Source organism: Andrographis paniculata, unplaced genomic scaffold (genome assembly GCF_009805555.1).
Source record: "Andrographis paniculata isolate CXL003 unplaced genomic scaffold, ASM980555v1 Contig30END, whole genome shotgun sequence".
Taxonomy (NCBI): Eukaryota; Viridiplantae; Streptophyta; class Magnoliopsida; order Lamiales; family Acanthaceae; genus Andrographis; species Andrographis paniculata.
This window is the reverse complement of record NW_026137563.1, coordinates 2,982,191-2,997,969: the sequence shown is the minus strand read 5'-3', so window position 1 is coordinate 2,997,969 and position 15,779 is coordinate 2,982,191. Positions and strand designations below refer to the sequence as shown.

At 37.2% G+C, this 15,779-nt stretch overlaps 4 protein-coding genes across 6 annotated transcripts; 3 read left to right on the top strand and 1 right to left on the bottom strand.

Annotated features, from left to right (window-relative positions):
- The first annotated feature begins 624 nt into the window (after positions 1-624).
- Positions 625-3,092, top strand: LOC127246883 (transcription factor VIP1-like). The gene is made up of 4 exons (XM_051268509.1): positions 625-1,206; positions 1,285-1,417; positions 2,519-2,603; positions 2,703-3,092. Exons 1-4 carry the CDS (start codon positions 704-706, stop codon positions 2,879-2,881), a joined length of 900 nt encoding a protein of 299 aa, XP_051124466.1. The 5' UTR covers positions 625-703; the 3' UTR covers positions 2,882-3,092.
- Positions 3,093-3,207: 115 nt separating this feature from the next.
- LOC127246882 (abscisic acid 8'-hydroxylase 3-like) lies at positions 3,208-5,758 on the top strand. The gene is made up of 9 exons (XM_051268508.1): positions 3,208-3,646; positions 3,724-4,045; positions 4,134-4,286; positions 4,366-4,641; positions 4,726-4,812; positions 4,916-4,994; positions 5,067-5,173; positions 5,258-5,376; positions 5,458-5,758. The coding sequence occupies exons 1-9, from the start codon at positions 3,447-3,449 to the stop codon at positions 5,546-5,548; spliced, it is 1,434 nt and encodes a 477-aa protein (XP_051124465.1). The 5' UTR covers positions 3,208-3,446; the 3' UTR covers positions 5,549-5,758.
- A 1,945-nt stretch (positions 5,759-7,703) lies between these two features.
- LOC127246618 (serine/threonine-protein kinase STY8-like) lies at positions 7,704-12,323 on the top strand. 2 transcript variants are annotated; one of them, XM_051268087.1, is made up of 16 exons: positions 7,704-8,328; positions 8,754-8,868; positions 9,364-9,473; positions 9,583-9,699; positions 9,789-9,861; positions 9,952-10,062; positions 10,163-10,213; positions 10,359-10,498; positions 10,585-10,692; positions 10,783-10,856; positions 10,997-11,172; positions 11,275-11,370; positions 11,454-11,534; positions 11,611-11,661; positions 11,737-11,877; positions 11,973-12,323. In XM_051268087.1, the coding sequence occupies exons 1-16, from the start codon at positions 8,117-8,119 to the stop codon at positions 11,997-11,999; spliced, it is 1,683 nt and encodes a 560-aa protein (XP_051124044.1). In that variant the 5' UTR covers positions 7,704-8,116; the 3' UTR covers positions 12,000-12,323. The 2 variants fall into 2 exon arrangements, with proteins under 2 accessions (XP_051124044.1, XP_051124043.1); XM_051268086.1 differs by having other exon boundaries at positions 11,737-11,881; positions 11,973-12,320.
- Positions 12,324-12,483: 160 nt separating this feature from the next.
- Positions 12,484-14,700, bottom strand: LOC127246619 (extensin-2-like). 2 transcript variants are annotated; one of them, XM_051268089.1, is made up of 2 exons: positions 12,938-14,700; positions 12,484-12,773 (listed from the first exon to the last, which is right to left on the bottom strand). In XM_051268089.1, exon 1 carries the CDS (start codon positions 14,679-14,681, stop codon positions 12,975-12,977), a length of 1,707 nt encoding a protein of 568 aa, XP_051124046.1. In that variant the 5' UTR covers positions 14,682-14,700; the 3' UTR covers positions 12,484-12,773; positions 12,938-12,974. The 2 variants fall into 2 exon arrangements, with proteins under 2 accessions (XP_051124046.1, XP_051124045.1); XM_051268088.1 differs by having other exon boundaries at positions 12,942-14,700.
- Positions 14,701-15,779: the final 1,079 nt, after the last annotated feature.

Below are 15,779 nucleotides of genomic sequence, written 5' to 3'. Positions count from 1 at the left end.
AAGACAAGAAAACATTGCAAATGCAACTAAGATATGGATTCCAACTTGGTGGAAAAACATGTACAACAGAAATAATTAATAATCATTGCACATCCAATCCAGATACAGATCCTGCAGCACTACTGGAAATTATATCAACCATTTCTGTATCCTTAATTACTTCTTTTCCAGCTCAAGGATTATTACTCCCTCCATCCACTATTTTTCTATCCACCCATTATCTATCTATTTATTTTTTACACATAAATTTTGAATATATTAGTGTTTCATGAATAAATAGTACAATAGAATTTGATAATACTATTTGTAATAGTTAGTAAAATATAGAAATATTTTTTATTTAAGTAGAAAATAAGATTTCTAAAAATACATCGATAGATTGATTTTAAACGGACAAACAAATTGATTTACAAGCAAAGCTCATAACATGGATTCCCTCCTGATGGGCCAAATATTGGGCTATACTGGGCGGGGCAGGCCCATTAAGTATGCCTACTTTATCACATTCTTTGGAATAGAGTCAATTTTAATTGAGCCCAATGTGTGCCGCAAAAGTGGGTCCCACTAGCCTCTGATTTTAGTCAAATTCATATTTCTGACCCCAGAACTTTTCGTCAAGCCACTTCCCCAAAAATCAACCCTCTGTAAAACCCCCAAACAAAGTCCAATTCCAATCGATTTTAGCTGCAGCGCCGTTTATGGAATGATGGATCCCAATTTCGCAGGGAAGGTCGTTTCCTCAACCCTATACGTTCCCGGGAGAACAGATTTGGATCAGATGTCCGATATCCCAACCCGCGGGACCCACCACCGCCGCGCACACTCCGAGACCGTCTTCCGGTTCACCGACCTCGACGACGACATGCTTCTCGATAACGTCATGGCTGACCTCAAATTCGAAGCTCCGTCCCACCTCCCCAATGTGGCGCCGGCGCCGCAGCTCAGCCAAACCCAGGAGACAAAGCCAGCGCCTCATCTGCGGAGCCTGTCTGTGGGCGCCGACTTTTTTGAGGGGCTCGATTTAGACGGCCCCGGACCGCCGCCTCCGCCGCCGGAGTCGACTCCCCGCCCGCTACACAGGCATAGCAACTCGATAGATGGTTATTCCAGTGCGACGTCGCCTGAGCTTGACTTTAATTTGAAGAAGGTCGTGGCTGCAGAGAGACTCGCCGAGCTCGCTTTGATTGATCCCAAGAGAGCCAAAAGGTTTTACCTTTATTGTGTCCGCTGAGTCTGACTATGGCGACGGCGGCGGCGTAATTATTTTCTCTCCATTTTGTGTAGGATTCTTGCGAACAGACAGTCAGCGGCAAGATCCAAAGAGAGGAAAACGCATTACACAAATGAGCTGGAGAGGAGAGTGCAGACACTGCAGAGTGAAGCAACCACACTGTCTGCTCAGATCACTTTGTTGCAGGTTTGTGCTCTTCTGGTAGGAAATTAGGGGCTGAAATGTAGAAAGAGAACCCTACAATGCCTGAGAACTATTCAAAGCAACTATTAGAAGAAATCACAGAGAGATTTAAGGCAAGAAATTAAACAATAATAATGGACACCATACTTGCTGGAAATATCCACAATAGGAAAAATCACGGAGCAGCATTATTTTCACCATGGAGAAAAATGGAGAATTGCGAGTTAAAGGATGAAGCACACACTTATAATTGCTTCTGCTTGTGTATTGCACTTAATTTTCTTGAATTAGATATCGAGTATAAAAGCGGGAGGTCAACTGTAGGCTTCAGTAGTTGACACTGAACGGGAACAATCTGAATATGAAGGATGCAAAAGAGCCTTGGTTTTGCTCTGATTGTTAAATTTTATGTTTTTAGGAAATATGAGTGTCGAGAATGTATGCATAGTGATTGATAGGAAATCGACTGCATGCACGATTCCTTGATGTATTATGATGGATATTAGTAAAGTAAATGCGGCGGCACCATTGCCGATCGTCTTTTGTTTTTGATGCATTCTGGTGTCGAATTATTATAACCTTATTGGATTTTGTCCCTTAATAAGTCTTGATGTAGATGTGATGCAAACTGTTAAAATTGTTGGCTGATGGTATCTTAACTACAATGGCTTGTCTGGAGCGTACATTGCATCTTTATACTCCCTTCTCATCCAAATGTGTCTCACACTTTTGGTCACAAGTTTTATGTGGGTGTACATTTTTTGTTACTTTTTACTCTTTCCAATAAAAAAAAAGTACAAAAAGCATATGATTTTTACAAAAAAAAAGAAAAACAAAAATATTTTTTATGACAGTGCAAAAAAAATAGGGATAGTATTAGGTATTGGGTTTTATGTTTTTAAAGATCTATCTTAAGTTTCTAAATGATGATACCAAAATAAATAAATCTGATTTTGTGTTACTAGAATGAAGCCCCTAAATCTGATTTTGTTTTATGTTCTAGTTATCTCATGCATGTCCTAAAATTTATTCTCATGTAGATAATCTGTTCGTTAAACAATATTAATGAGAATGAACTTATTTCATATCCTGTTACACAAACAGAGAGACACTACTGGCTTGTCGGCCGAGAACAAGGAACTTAAGCTGAAGTTACAGGCCATGGAGCAGCAAGCTCGCCTTCGAGATGGTACTCATCTTCTGCTATTTCTTACTGTGTGTAACTTCCAGTTAAAAATTCTTTATTTTGTAACTGTTGGTAAGTATGATATCTGGATGGCTCTGTCAGCTTTGAATGAAGCATTGAAAGATGAAGTGCAATGGCTCAAGATTGCAGCTATTAACATTCCTGGTGTCAATGGAAACAGTAGAGGGCCGCCATCTTTCCAATTTTCGACTCAATTTAGTAATCACCGGGAAAGGCAGCAGCAACAGCAGCCACACTCTGGCCCCAATCACTGTGTCTGATGACATTTTGAAGACGGCATTGCTGCCGATCTGGTATTTTACCTACACTCCCTGTATATGAAAAGAAAACTCATACATGTATTGAGGTTGTGATGATGAATGTTTATTGGGATTTAGATATTTAGTACATCTGTTACTGCCTACTTGTTGTCTGTAAAAATGAATTCTTGTGAACTAGTTTGTATAATAAAATTAAAAGGGCTTTGCTAGAGACGGTCGACTCTGTCACTGTTAATTGTGTTTTACCTTGTCTTTGGTTTCTTCATCACAAGACACGCCTCACTAGGTGCCGGACAAAAAAACAGAGGACTAACCTTCGATAAGACCAACAAAAGGTCTGTTTAGTACAAGACAGACGTTAGCAAACAGACGACAAAGACGATGCAAAAAGAATCACAAACTGTTCTCTATGCCTAAGAGGCCAGCTTCCATTCAATTAGATTATTGGAAAATGCCAAACGTAATCTTCGATGAGGATGATGAATCACCGGATAATTGAGGGCCCTCTTTATATATTGAATACTCCCACCTAAGATATCAAGCTGATTATCTCCACCTGGTGAAGATGGCTTTATTACCTCTACTGTTACTTTTCTTAGTTTTTGTAGTTTCAGCTTTCCTGCTACAGAAATGGAGTGCTCCCAAGGCAATGGAGAGGATCCCCGGAAGCCTTGGCTGGCCGGTGGTCGGAGAAAGTTTCCCTTTCCTGTCCGATTTTTCAAGCCCGGCTGGGATATTTAGCTTTATGCAGAAGAGACAGCAAAGGTAAAAGAAATTTGTCAAAAAAAGTACTTAATGAACTGCATAAGATTTTGAAATCTGTATTTGTTGCTTTGAAACAGATATGGAAAAGTGTTCAAAAGCTATGTTCTTGGAAGATTTACTGTGTTCATGACTGGTAGAGAAGCAAGCAAGATTCTGCTAACAGGTAAAGATGGGTTAGTGAGCTTAAATCTCTTCTACACTGGGAAGCAGGTCCTCGGCCCGACGAGCTTGCTTACGCAGAGCGGTGAAGCGCACAAGAGACTCCGCCGACTGATTGCCGAGCCATTGTCGGTCGACGGCATGAAACGGTACTTTCCGTTTATCAACAGCCTTGCAGTGGAGACTTTCGATCGTTGGAGCTGCGGGCAAAAAGTGATGGTTCTGGAAGAAGCCTCCACGGTTTGTTCACTGATCTTATAATCGCATAAATTGATTGAGACTTGTTTCGATTTTTACAATGTCGTGATTGAACGTTTTGTTTTTGCAGTTTACGTTGAAGGTAATAGGCCACATGATAATGAGCCTGAAGCCGACGGGGGATGAGCAAGAAAAGTTCAGATCGAATTTCAAAATCATCTCTTCTTGCTTTGCATCTCTGCCGTTCAAAATCCCGGGAACTGCTTTTTATCGCGGCATTAAGGTATTAACTATCTTGAAAATGCGATGTTCATCTTTACTGCAACCTTATTTCTTGGAAATCGATCATTGCATCTTGACAGGCTCGAGATAGGATGTATGCGATGTTCGACTCTATCATTGCGCAGCGGCGAAAGGGCGAAGGATTCCAGCAGGATTTCCTCGAATCCCTGTTGAAGAAACACAGTAAAGACAGGTCCGAGGAGAAAGACGACGAGGATGATAATAAGCTTACGGACAATCAGTTGAAGGACAACATATTAACCTTGTTGGTTGCTGGTCATGACACGACTACTGCTGCCTTAACATGGATTGTCAAATTTCTCGAAGAAAATCCTTCTGTGTTGGAGTGTCTAAGAGTAAGCAAGATCTTCTCATAGATAATAATTATATAAATCTCCGATGATCAGTTCAATAAATGTCGTCGAATTGTGGTTTTACAGGAAGAGCATCTGAAGATCAAAAATAGCAGAGATGAAGGCTCAAACCTCACCTGGACAGAAGTGAACAACATGCCTTACACCGCTAAAGTTAGCTTCAGACCTGCATTCATTTCACGCTCGATTTTTTTTTTTTAAAAAAATTAAGTTTAAACAAGCCATTAAGGTTTGTTGTCCTAAAACTTACCTACAGGTCATCAGCGAAACGCTAAGGCGCGCAACGATTCTCCCATGGTATTCAAGAAAAGCTGCGCAAGACTTCGACATTGATGGTACAGTTCCATTCGAAAGATAACTTTTTTATTACACGAGGATGGAGGTTTTGTTCTAACCTTAAATTTCAGGATACAAGATTCAAAAGGGGTGGTCTGTAAACCTGGATGTTGTGTCCATCCACCACGATCCGGAGATCTTTCCCAATCCAGAGAAATTCGATCCTTCGAGATTCGATGTAATTAAGCTTTCGAAACTATCAAAATTGTCTGTTATCATGACAACTAACGAACTAACTAACTTAGCTACCTGTTGGATTCAGGAGCCATTGAAACCTTTCAGCTTTCTTGGATTCGGAAGCGGGCCGAGGATGTGCCCCGGGATCAACCTCGCCAAACTCGAAATCTGTGTCTTTATTCACCACTTGGTCTGCAAATACAGGTCAGAAAAGTCGATCACTTTCTTATTACACAAACTGAACTGAACTGAACTTCGATCCAACAAAGTAATTTGTTGCTGCAGGTGGAGGGCCCTGGAGAAAGATGATGCTGTCCAGCCAACACTTGTTCGAATGCCCAAGAACAAGTACCCTATCATGATCGACCCTCTCTAAATTAAAGAAATTCCTGCATATATATATATATATATATATATGTATGTAAAATCTGGATTTAATGAAACTAATCACTAGCCACGAGGCGAGTGATATATATGATCTATGTTGGCAATGGCGGAACCAGGTTTCGATTAAAAAAAAAAAAAATAGAAAAAAAGAAAAAAGAATTAATTTTCCATACCAACTGCATATAAATATCTACTTAACTTTTTATTATTCAATAATATTTCTCATTTTTCAAAATATATTCACGTTTAATACAATTTTAATCACTATTTTATATTAACGTAATAAAATACACAAATATAATCTATATATATATATATATATATCTCCAAATAGATAGGCTGCATTTTTTAATCATTACAATAATCCGTTCCTTTCATGATCAACAGCTCAAAATCTAAAATAAAACATTATTCTTGCTTAATATAATTAAATAAATAATCCTTTTTAAGTTTAAAAAGCTAATCAATCACGTCATTATTGAATTTAATATTCAAAACAAACCAAATTGGAAAATATTTGTATATTTTATATAAAATATAGATTTATATTTATTATATATCTATTATATGCTTTTAGACCATAGTGGCGAACCTAGCTAAGTAGCCCATATTTTTTAAATTTTGTCCAAAATAATAAATATAGTTGTATTATCCATGATTAAAGTTGCAATAATTAATGTATCCTAAAATCGCATAAGATTCATTATTAATTTATTATTATATAATGTAGATATAATTACTTTTATAACCTTTTTTTTTTTCTTTAGATTCGTCATCATATATTACATCCTCAACCCTTTACTGTCCAATCAATTTTCGTGCCTCCATTAATAATTTTCTTAGTACAACAATTGTAATAATTTTGTTTTTTGTGCACCCATAAAACAAACCACTAACCTAATTAATTAGCTTTGACTTTGGTATGGTACAATAATTTCATATGTAGATGGCTGGATGTCTGCTTTCATTTCCACAAATATATATATATATATTTAATATTTATTACATCAATTTTTTTATAATAATTAGGCATTAAATATTTATTTTTTTCTTATAAAACATAATATCATATTAACACATAATTTTCTACTTTTTAAAAAATTTGAAAACAGATTGGTGCATTTAATTAGGATTTAAATTGTTATTCTGACTATACTATACAAGTATTATTTTTTCATAAAATAAAAATAGTGTGCAAATCAAAATTTAAAACAAAATTTCAATTTTAAATCAAATCAAAACAAATCCTTCCAACAAAACCTAAATATGTATAGATATTCACTTTCTAAAATCTACATGAAAAATTACGCAGTCCATGACGTGACGTGCAAGTCTCCATTTCCGATATAATATTTCATTATTACAATATAATACATCAGTTACTTGAAAATTTATTATTATTATTATTTTGCTCGCTGAAATTGGAACATACATCCAACTTACACGAATATTCTACAACAAAATACATGGGAAGTGTTTGGATGTATTTTGAAAAAATGAAAAATAAAAATCGCAAATCACAGTGTGAAAATATTAATAGGTTATAAATAAACATAAAAACAAACGGTTTTCTACGTGAGAAATGAATATTGAATTTGACATTTTAAAATATTGAATAGAAATAAAGATACAAACGGTTAGTTGTTCCTGTTTTGAGTTTAAATTATTGTTTTTTTTTTAATTATTGATTTTTAAATGAATATATCATATATATATATGTGATATGTTTAATAATATTAATTAGAAAATGTATAGATAAATTTTGGTTGAATAAACATAAAATATTTTTTTTTCCCATATAAATTGTTTATATTTTTTATTTTTTTATATAATTTGAAATTTTTTAAAAATAATTATACATTTTAATCTAATTAATTAATTATTCAAATCTTAATGTATAATTATTTATATTATATAATAATTATTTATATTAATATTTTTTAATTTTTATTAATTATAATTTTTTTCTAATTCGGTTTAATTTATCCCACCAAACGCGGCCTTGGGTGAGGTGCTGTAAATATAATGAGGTCCTCTGGGCTTAAGTGTAATTTCAGAAAAAGAAGTCATTTTGGTCTGACAGAACGGTCCCAATACTTATTAGTTATTACATATCCACAACCCTATCCATTCCCGCTACACCTTTTGGTTCCAAAGTCCCCACCTCCACCTCCAGCTTCCATCCCCACCTTCCCCATCCCGCTTTCTTGACTCTTTGTCCTGTGTTTCCTCTCTCACACACTACACTCGCTCTCTCTATCTATCTCTCTCACGCAGGCGCGCACACACACACCCCCATTCTTAGTAAAGAACATAAATCAGGAGTGGGTTCTAGTCTTTGTCCGAAATGCTAGAAACTGATCTGAGACATTCTTTTATAACTCAATAGTTGTTCTCTCTCTTATGGCAGCACAGTTCTTGCGTGCCCACCTACAGTGACGCCCGATCAATTTCCCCTTCCATGCCCTCTTTTATCAAACTCATTAATCGGCTGTAAATTCATATTTTGCTAGAGCTGTTCGGAAATCATACTTATATCTATTGTTTGGGGGTATTTATGGATTTCCTCGAGGAGGTGGGGGAGAGTTCTTCGCCGCGGAGCTACGGAAGTTTTGGTGGCGGCGGAGGCGGCGGCGGCGGTGGCGGAGGAATCGATGTGATCAAGAACGATGTCTACACTCGACTGATCGAGAATGGAAACGAAGAGGCGATTACGAATCCTGATTTTCGCGAACTGTTAGAAGCTCACTTCAATCGTCTCCCTCCAAGGTTTATCTTTTTTGTGCCTGCACTGCACGTGTCTGAATGTCCCAATCATTTAATTTTGTCTGACTTTGTGCGTTTTGGATCGTTCAATGCTGTGTCAGAACTATTCTTCGCTTTATTGTGTTAATGTTCGTATGTTCTAATTCCCACAAAAACCCATTGTTGTATGCATTTAAGAACTTGATCAGTCTGTTTACATTGTTGTCTTTATACAGTATTTATTGTGCTTCACATGGGTTTTAATTTGATGGATTAATTGAACTGGTAAAGAGTTAGGAATTTGGATTATTGGGTGAAATGGTTGGCATTGAATTCTGTCTATCTGCTGCATTTTAATTTTTACCTTCTCCAATTTATTTCTTGGTTATTGCTGAGGATTAGATCAAAACTAAGTTTTAATCTATGTTAGTGTTGATTGTGTTTCTCAGTTATGGACTGGATATCAATATGGATAGAGTGGAAGATGTACTGTTGCATCAAAGGCTTCTTGCAGAGGCGAAGGATCCCGAAACTCGGCCGGTTTTCCATATCCGCTTTATCGAGGTAGAAATGTTTGTTATCCTTCGATGCTCTATATAGTATTTAAAATCTATTGGTTTCGGAATAGAAAGTATGACGCAATCGTGATGATGTAATTTATTTGGAAAAATTGTCGCGTTGAGAGTATAACCAAACTTTGTGTCGAATCGTGTAAATTTAATTCTGTTGTAATCCGATAGTGTGGAACCGATGGAATAAGGTGCAATAATATGCATTTCCGGTTAAAGACTTCCATCAGATTTGGTTGTAAGATAGCTAAAGGTAGGAATTCGAAGAAGTATAAAGGGAGGCCTGAAAATGGAGCTACTTTGAATTGATCCTATACGTCATACCTTTTTTGCTTATCGTGTGAAGATTCGCAGAATATTTGTTGGCGTAATGATGTTTGTTCTTACATTATTTGTCGCATTCGGAATCTGAAACTTTAGTTAGTTATGAATATATATATATATTATCTCATCATTGTTCCCCGGATTTTTGGTTTTTATCTTTGACCAGAATGTTTCGTCTAGAGGTGACGATCTTGACGGTGGACAAGCTTCAAGTGCACCACAGACCTCACGCCCACAGGGCGCGCTCGCTAATGGTGTCCATCCATTAAATGACGGGTACTTGTGATGTTAAATAGATACGTAATTGATCTACATCCTTATGCAAATTACATTTCTGTGAATGGATATTCTTATGGCTGTTTTCATTTGTTTTCTGATTGATTAGGAACAAGAATCCTCGGGGCGACTGTGAGACTTTTTCTAAGCTTGAGGTTCTTAATTTGGAATTAATGAATCGTGATGATGTAAACGCCGGAGTACCTGCAGAGCTTATTTGCAGAAGGTACTTGTTTTATTCTTTTAACTCCAAACCAATATTTAGTCCATTTTACATTTTAATTTAGATTTTGAATATCGAGATATGTTTTGCAGGCAGGAAGCGTTGCCTTCGCCAATCCATGAAGTAATATTTTCTACTGTTGATAAGCCTAAGCTTCTTAGTCAGGTGAAGAGAAAATCGTTATGATTAACTATCTTTGGTTTGTGGTCTTTACGGAGTTTTTTGAGTTTCCATTGCTCCTGTAACTTTTTGCAGCTCTCTGCTTTGCTCTCTGATATTGGACTTAACATTCGTGAAGCTCATGTGTTTTCTACAACAGATGGATACTCTCTTGATGTATTTGTTGTCGACGGATGGCATACTGAGGTATATATACTGCCCTTGATTAAGATGATATCTGAATTTGTAGCTGTGGTTTAGTATTCAAAAGTTGTAATGAAATTTAGTTTCTCATTTTACAATCTAGGATACAGAAGGTTTGTATGATGCAATGAGAGAAGCAATTAATGGAAGAGAGGTAATGATTATGGAGTACGAATTAATACGTCCCGTTGCATTGTTCTGGTCTTGTATGATCCTCTAGTTCATCGAAAATTGATTTTATGAATTTCTTACTGATTTGAGTACACTTCCTAGTCACTAATCGGCTTAGAATTATTCAGGGATCATGGCCAGCTTCATCCCACTCTCGTTCAGCAGGGAAGAAACCTATTGTTGCGCCAACGCCGTGTGAAGATTGGGAAATCGATTGGACATTATTGAAGATCGGAGAAAAAATAGCTGTTGGCTCTTGCGGAGATCTGTTAGTCCACATCCATATATATGTTGCATTTGCAGATTTATATAATCCCGGCACTTTCCTACGATTTCATTTTAGTTGATTTTCAGGTATCGTGGAATATATCTTGGAGAGGATGTTGCCATCAAGATCCTTCGATCCGAGCACTTGAATAGCTCTCTGGAGGCTGAGTTTGCTCAGGAAGTTGCCATATTGAGGTTATTTCTTATTATTGCCTCAGCTACTTCAAATTTGCATCAAAGAACCGTTTCTATTGAAAATTTTGAAATTTGCTCTCCTGGATGCAGGCAGGTACAACACGAAAATGTCGTGCGCTTCATTGGCGCTTGCAAGGAAGCGCCGCATTTATGCATAGTTACAGGTATTGTAGTTCTTCCTACGACGGGAAAATTCACTCTTTCGGCTCCTGCAATAAATTGATATTATTACATTATATTAACATTCCTTGTGTCACGCTCGATTCCATCAGTTGATTATGTCATGATTGATTTTCTTTGTTAGAATACATGCCCAGAGGGAGTCTATACGAATACCTACACAAGCAACATCTTGTGCTGAATCTACCGCAACTGCTGAAGTTTGCGATCGATGTCTGCAAAGGAATGGATTACCTCCATCAAAATAGTATCATCCATCGAGATTTGAAAACTGCAAATTTGCTCATGGATACTTCGAATGTGAGTTTTTTTTAAATATCAGGTTTCCTTGCCGTACTTTTGAACTTTTTAGCATATAATCGACTGGTTTATATGTTGATCGGTGCAATGAATTGTTTCAAGGTTGTTAAAGTGGCAGATTTGGGGGTCGCTCGTTTCCAGAACACGGGAGGGGTCATGACGGCGGAGACAGGAACGTATCGATGGATGGCACCTGAGGTAGCACTAAATGTTACTTTTTTAATTCGTCCCTTTCGATTTCAAGCATTTGTCTTACTCAGCTCTAATTACCTATCCGTCAGGTAATAAATCATCAACCGTACGACCAAAAAGCAGACGTCTTTAGTTTCGCCATAGTTCTTTGGGAGCTCGTGACGTCAAAGGTGTCTCCCCATACGATTGTTATTACATGGGCAATGATTTTGTTAATCGATTGATAAAACTTACTTTTGCTTACAGGTCCCATACGATACAATGACGCCTCTGCAAGCTGCCCTCGGAGTGCGACAGGTTTGAGAACGGTGTCAGAATGTATGTTAAGGTTCGAACACATGTCATGATGATTATGTTTACATCGTCTTGTAGGGTCTTCGACCTGAACTCCCGGAAAATGCGCATCCGAAGCTATTAGACCTGATGCAGCGATGTTGGGAGACTGTTCCGGACAAGAGACCTTCGTTCCGCGAGATCCGAGCAGAGCTCGAGGAACTCCTGCATAGAGTAAATGTAGGTATGTATGTATGAAGATTTGATCTTACACAGAATTCTTGCCTGTCTAGACATGGTCTTTTTTTTTTTTTAAAGTTGATTTTTTGGTGCAGGATTCGGACAATGCTCCAAACGAATGACTACTACTACTGCTGCTGCTGACTGAATTTTGGTACTAATTAAGGAGAGGGTGTTGAGTACTGAGCTAGCTGACTATATATATATATATATATATGTATATATATGTTTATAACATTGCTGAGGGATATTATAAGTGTTTTCACATGTGAAAAACGTGTGTGGATATTTTATAATCAGCAATCTAATTTTGGAAAGGAATGTGTCCCAATTATGTGCAGGCTGACACTGTCGCTATCATCCGATCTGAGTGTTTTTGGATTGTAAATGTAAATGGGAATTTATGTCACTACTACATCGGACAATTTAATGACCTCCCTTGTTTAACAGAAATATAAAGATAAAGAATTCCGATCTTGCCTAGAAAATAATTTTTAGTATAATAAATAAATAAAAAAAAGACCGATATTGGAAAAATCAAACAAAGCTTTATTTGTTACCAAATTATATGTGAAAGAGAGCACAAATTAACAACGGTAGCAAAGGTGAGTAGGCACAATTGAACACTTTATTATTGCATTCGACACCAACGGGACGAAATGCCAAAAGATTAATACAATGAGGAAATAAAAACAACAAATCACAATATGCTACGACCAATTCGTAAACCAAATAAATAATATACGATATATAAATAATGGTAAGAAGATCGATCGTATATATCTTAATTGATTGAGCTCCAAGTGGGATTTTTATTATTATTGTTCTGGAGTTGTTGCCCTTGAGTCACGTGCATGGATGATCTTCCGCCCTTCATTATTGATCCCCTAGCTTTCCTGTGTCCATATCAATATGTTATATGTTGGATTAGTGACATGCATAAAAATATACGTGTTTACAAATTGATTATATATATTTTATAAGTCCTGATAGGTCAGTACGAAGGAAAGTTAATTGCATGCTTGATCCTAGATACTAGAATATGATGGATGGAACTTACTTACTTAGCTTGGGAACAACGAATTGAAGGTGACTTCTTAGTGGTGGTAAGGAGGTGGCGGTGGAGAGCTATAGAGGTAAGGGTGATGCGGTGGCAACTGGTGGACATGTGGAGGTGGTGGTGGAGACGTGTATTTGTAGACATGGGTAGGCGGCGGAGGTGATTTGTATTTATAAACTGGGGTTGGTGGCGGAGGAGATTTATACTTGTAAACTGGGGTTGGAGGTGGCGACTTATATTTGTAAACTGAAGTTGGCGGTGGGGGAGATTTGTACTTATAAACTGGTGGTGGTGGTGACTTGTATTTGTAAACTGGAGTTGGTGGTGGTGGAGATTTGTACTTATAAACTGGTGGTGGTGGGGACTTGTATTTGTAAACTGGAGTTGGCGGTGGAGGGGATTTGTATTTGTAAACAGGAGGTGGTGGTGGTGACTTATATTTGTAAACTGGAGTTGGTGGTGGTGGCGATTTGTATTTGTAAACTGGGGGTGGTGGCGACTTGTATTTGTAAATTGGAGTTGGTGGTGGTGGAGATTTGTATTTGTAAACTGGGGGTGGTGGTGACTTGTATTTGTAGACTGGAGTTGGTGGTGGTGGAGATTTGTATTTGTAAACTGGGGGCGGTGGCGATTTGTATTTATAAACTGGAGTTGGCGGTGGAGGAGATTTGTATTTGTAAATTGGAGTTGGAGGTGGAGGTGGAGGAGATTTGTACTTGTAAATTGGCGGTGGTGGAGACTTATATTTGTAAACTGGAGTTGGGGGTGGAGGCGATTTGTACTTGTAAACTGGCGGTGGTGGGGACTTATATTTGTAAATTGGAGTTGGGGGTGGAGGGGACTTGTACTTGTAAACTGGTGGTGGTGGTGACTTATATTTGTAAACTGGAGTTGGCGGTGGGGGAGATTTGTATTTATAAACTGGAGTTGGTGGGGGAGGAGATTTATACTTGTAAACAGGTGGGGGCGGGGACTTATATTTGTACACGGGTGTTGGAGGTGGAGGAGATTTGTACTTATAAACTGGTGGTGGTGGGGACTTGTACTTGTAAACTGGAGTTGGGGGTGGAGGAGATTTGTACTTATAAACCGGTGGTGGTGGCGATTTATATTTGTAAATTGGAGTTGGAGGTGGAGGAGATTTGTACTTATAAACTGGAGTAGGGGGTGGTGGAGATTTATACTTGTAACTTGGCGGTGGTGGCGACTTATATTTATAAACTGGAGTTGGCGGAGGAGGGGATTTATACTTGTAAATAGGAGGGGGTGGAGACTTATATTTGTACACTGGTGTTGGAGGTGGAGGAGATTTATACTTGTAAACTGGAGGGGGTGGAGATTTATATTTGTAGATCGGAGTAGGTGGTGGAGGAGATTTATATTTGTAAACAGGTGGAGGTGGGGACTTATATTTGTACACCGGTGTCGGAGGTGGAGGAGATTTATACTTATAAGCTGGTGGAGGTGGGGATTTGTATTTGTAAACCGGTGGTGGAGGTGACTTATACTTATAAACGGGTGGAGGTGGTGGTGGTGATTTATATTTGTACACTGGAGGCGGAGGCGGAGGGGATTTGTATTTGTAAACTGGCGGCGGCGGCGGTGGAGAGGCGTAGTGGTAAGGTGGCGGAGGAGGAGAAGAATAATAGTAATTAGCTTGGATTATTGAAGGAAAGCAAAGTGAGATAATTGCCACAGCCAAAGTAGCCATTGGGGAAGCCATTGAAGACTTTTTTGTTCCCATTTTTGGGATTTTTCCTGAGGTTGCATTTCTTGCCCATTTCCAACCCCTTTTTATAGCTTCGATCAATCATTGCTATCTCTTTATTATATTGCAATTTGGCTTTATTAAAATAAATAAAATCACTAGTTATCCTTTGATTGGCTGTCAATAATTGATGTAACGCGTTGACTTCTAAATGTCAGTGTGTGTTTAGTTTCTTGTCTCTTTCTGATACAATAATTTGTCCCAAAAAAAAAAAAAAGATGATTTAAAAGTTTCATCAAAACGAGTGGAAGGAAAGTGGTGTCCGAATTTGCAATTAATCTGGATTTATTGCACTAATCGTAAGTTCATCAGTAATTTATAATATAGTAATTATTGCAAAAAAATTTAGTTTGATTTATCCATTTGCCTGATCTTGTTGGTGACCATACGTGTTAAGGAAAGGTCAACTTTGCAACCACTGCATGGTATGCATGCAAGCTTGCATTGTGAAATTAAATAATTGCTAGAGATGAATTCAAATATGCTAAAAAATAAAATAAAATAAATGAAATGAAATGTTGTAATTTTAGTAACATAATTAAATTAGCTGGATTAATTGATTAGGTGAGGACCAAATCAAACTTTGCATTTTCCATAGAGACAACATGCCAAAGCTTCGCTGTTCCATTAGTTGATCAATTATAATTTAATTTTCATTATTGGTTAATCATCATATATATGGTTTGACATTCACAAATGTACACACATGTATTTCGTAGGATTAGTTAAATTTGGTATGATTAGGACAATTGACATAATATATATATATATATAGCAATATACTAGGTTGATGATCATATTTGTTCATTACTTGTAAGAAAAAATATTCACCACAATACAAATGTTTTTGCTATTACAGAAAATTTATGGGCTTGTTCAGTTATGTTTTTCTTTATTATATATTTATAACATTTTTTTTCTTAAGTACACTTTCCTTTTATTGATTTTTGTTCCTAGAGTTTACTTGTTAAATAAAAAAGAGAAAAAAAAAGTAGCAAAAAAGATCTTGAATAACTTTTAATGATCTGGTTTAAAACAAAATTTTCATTTTGTGAATATATATATATATATATC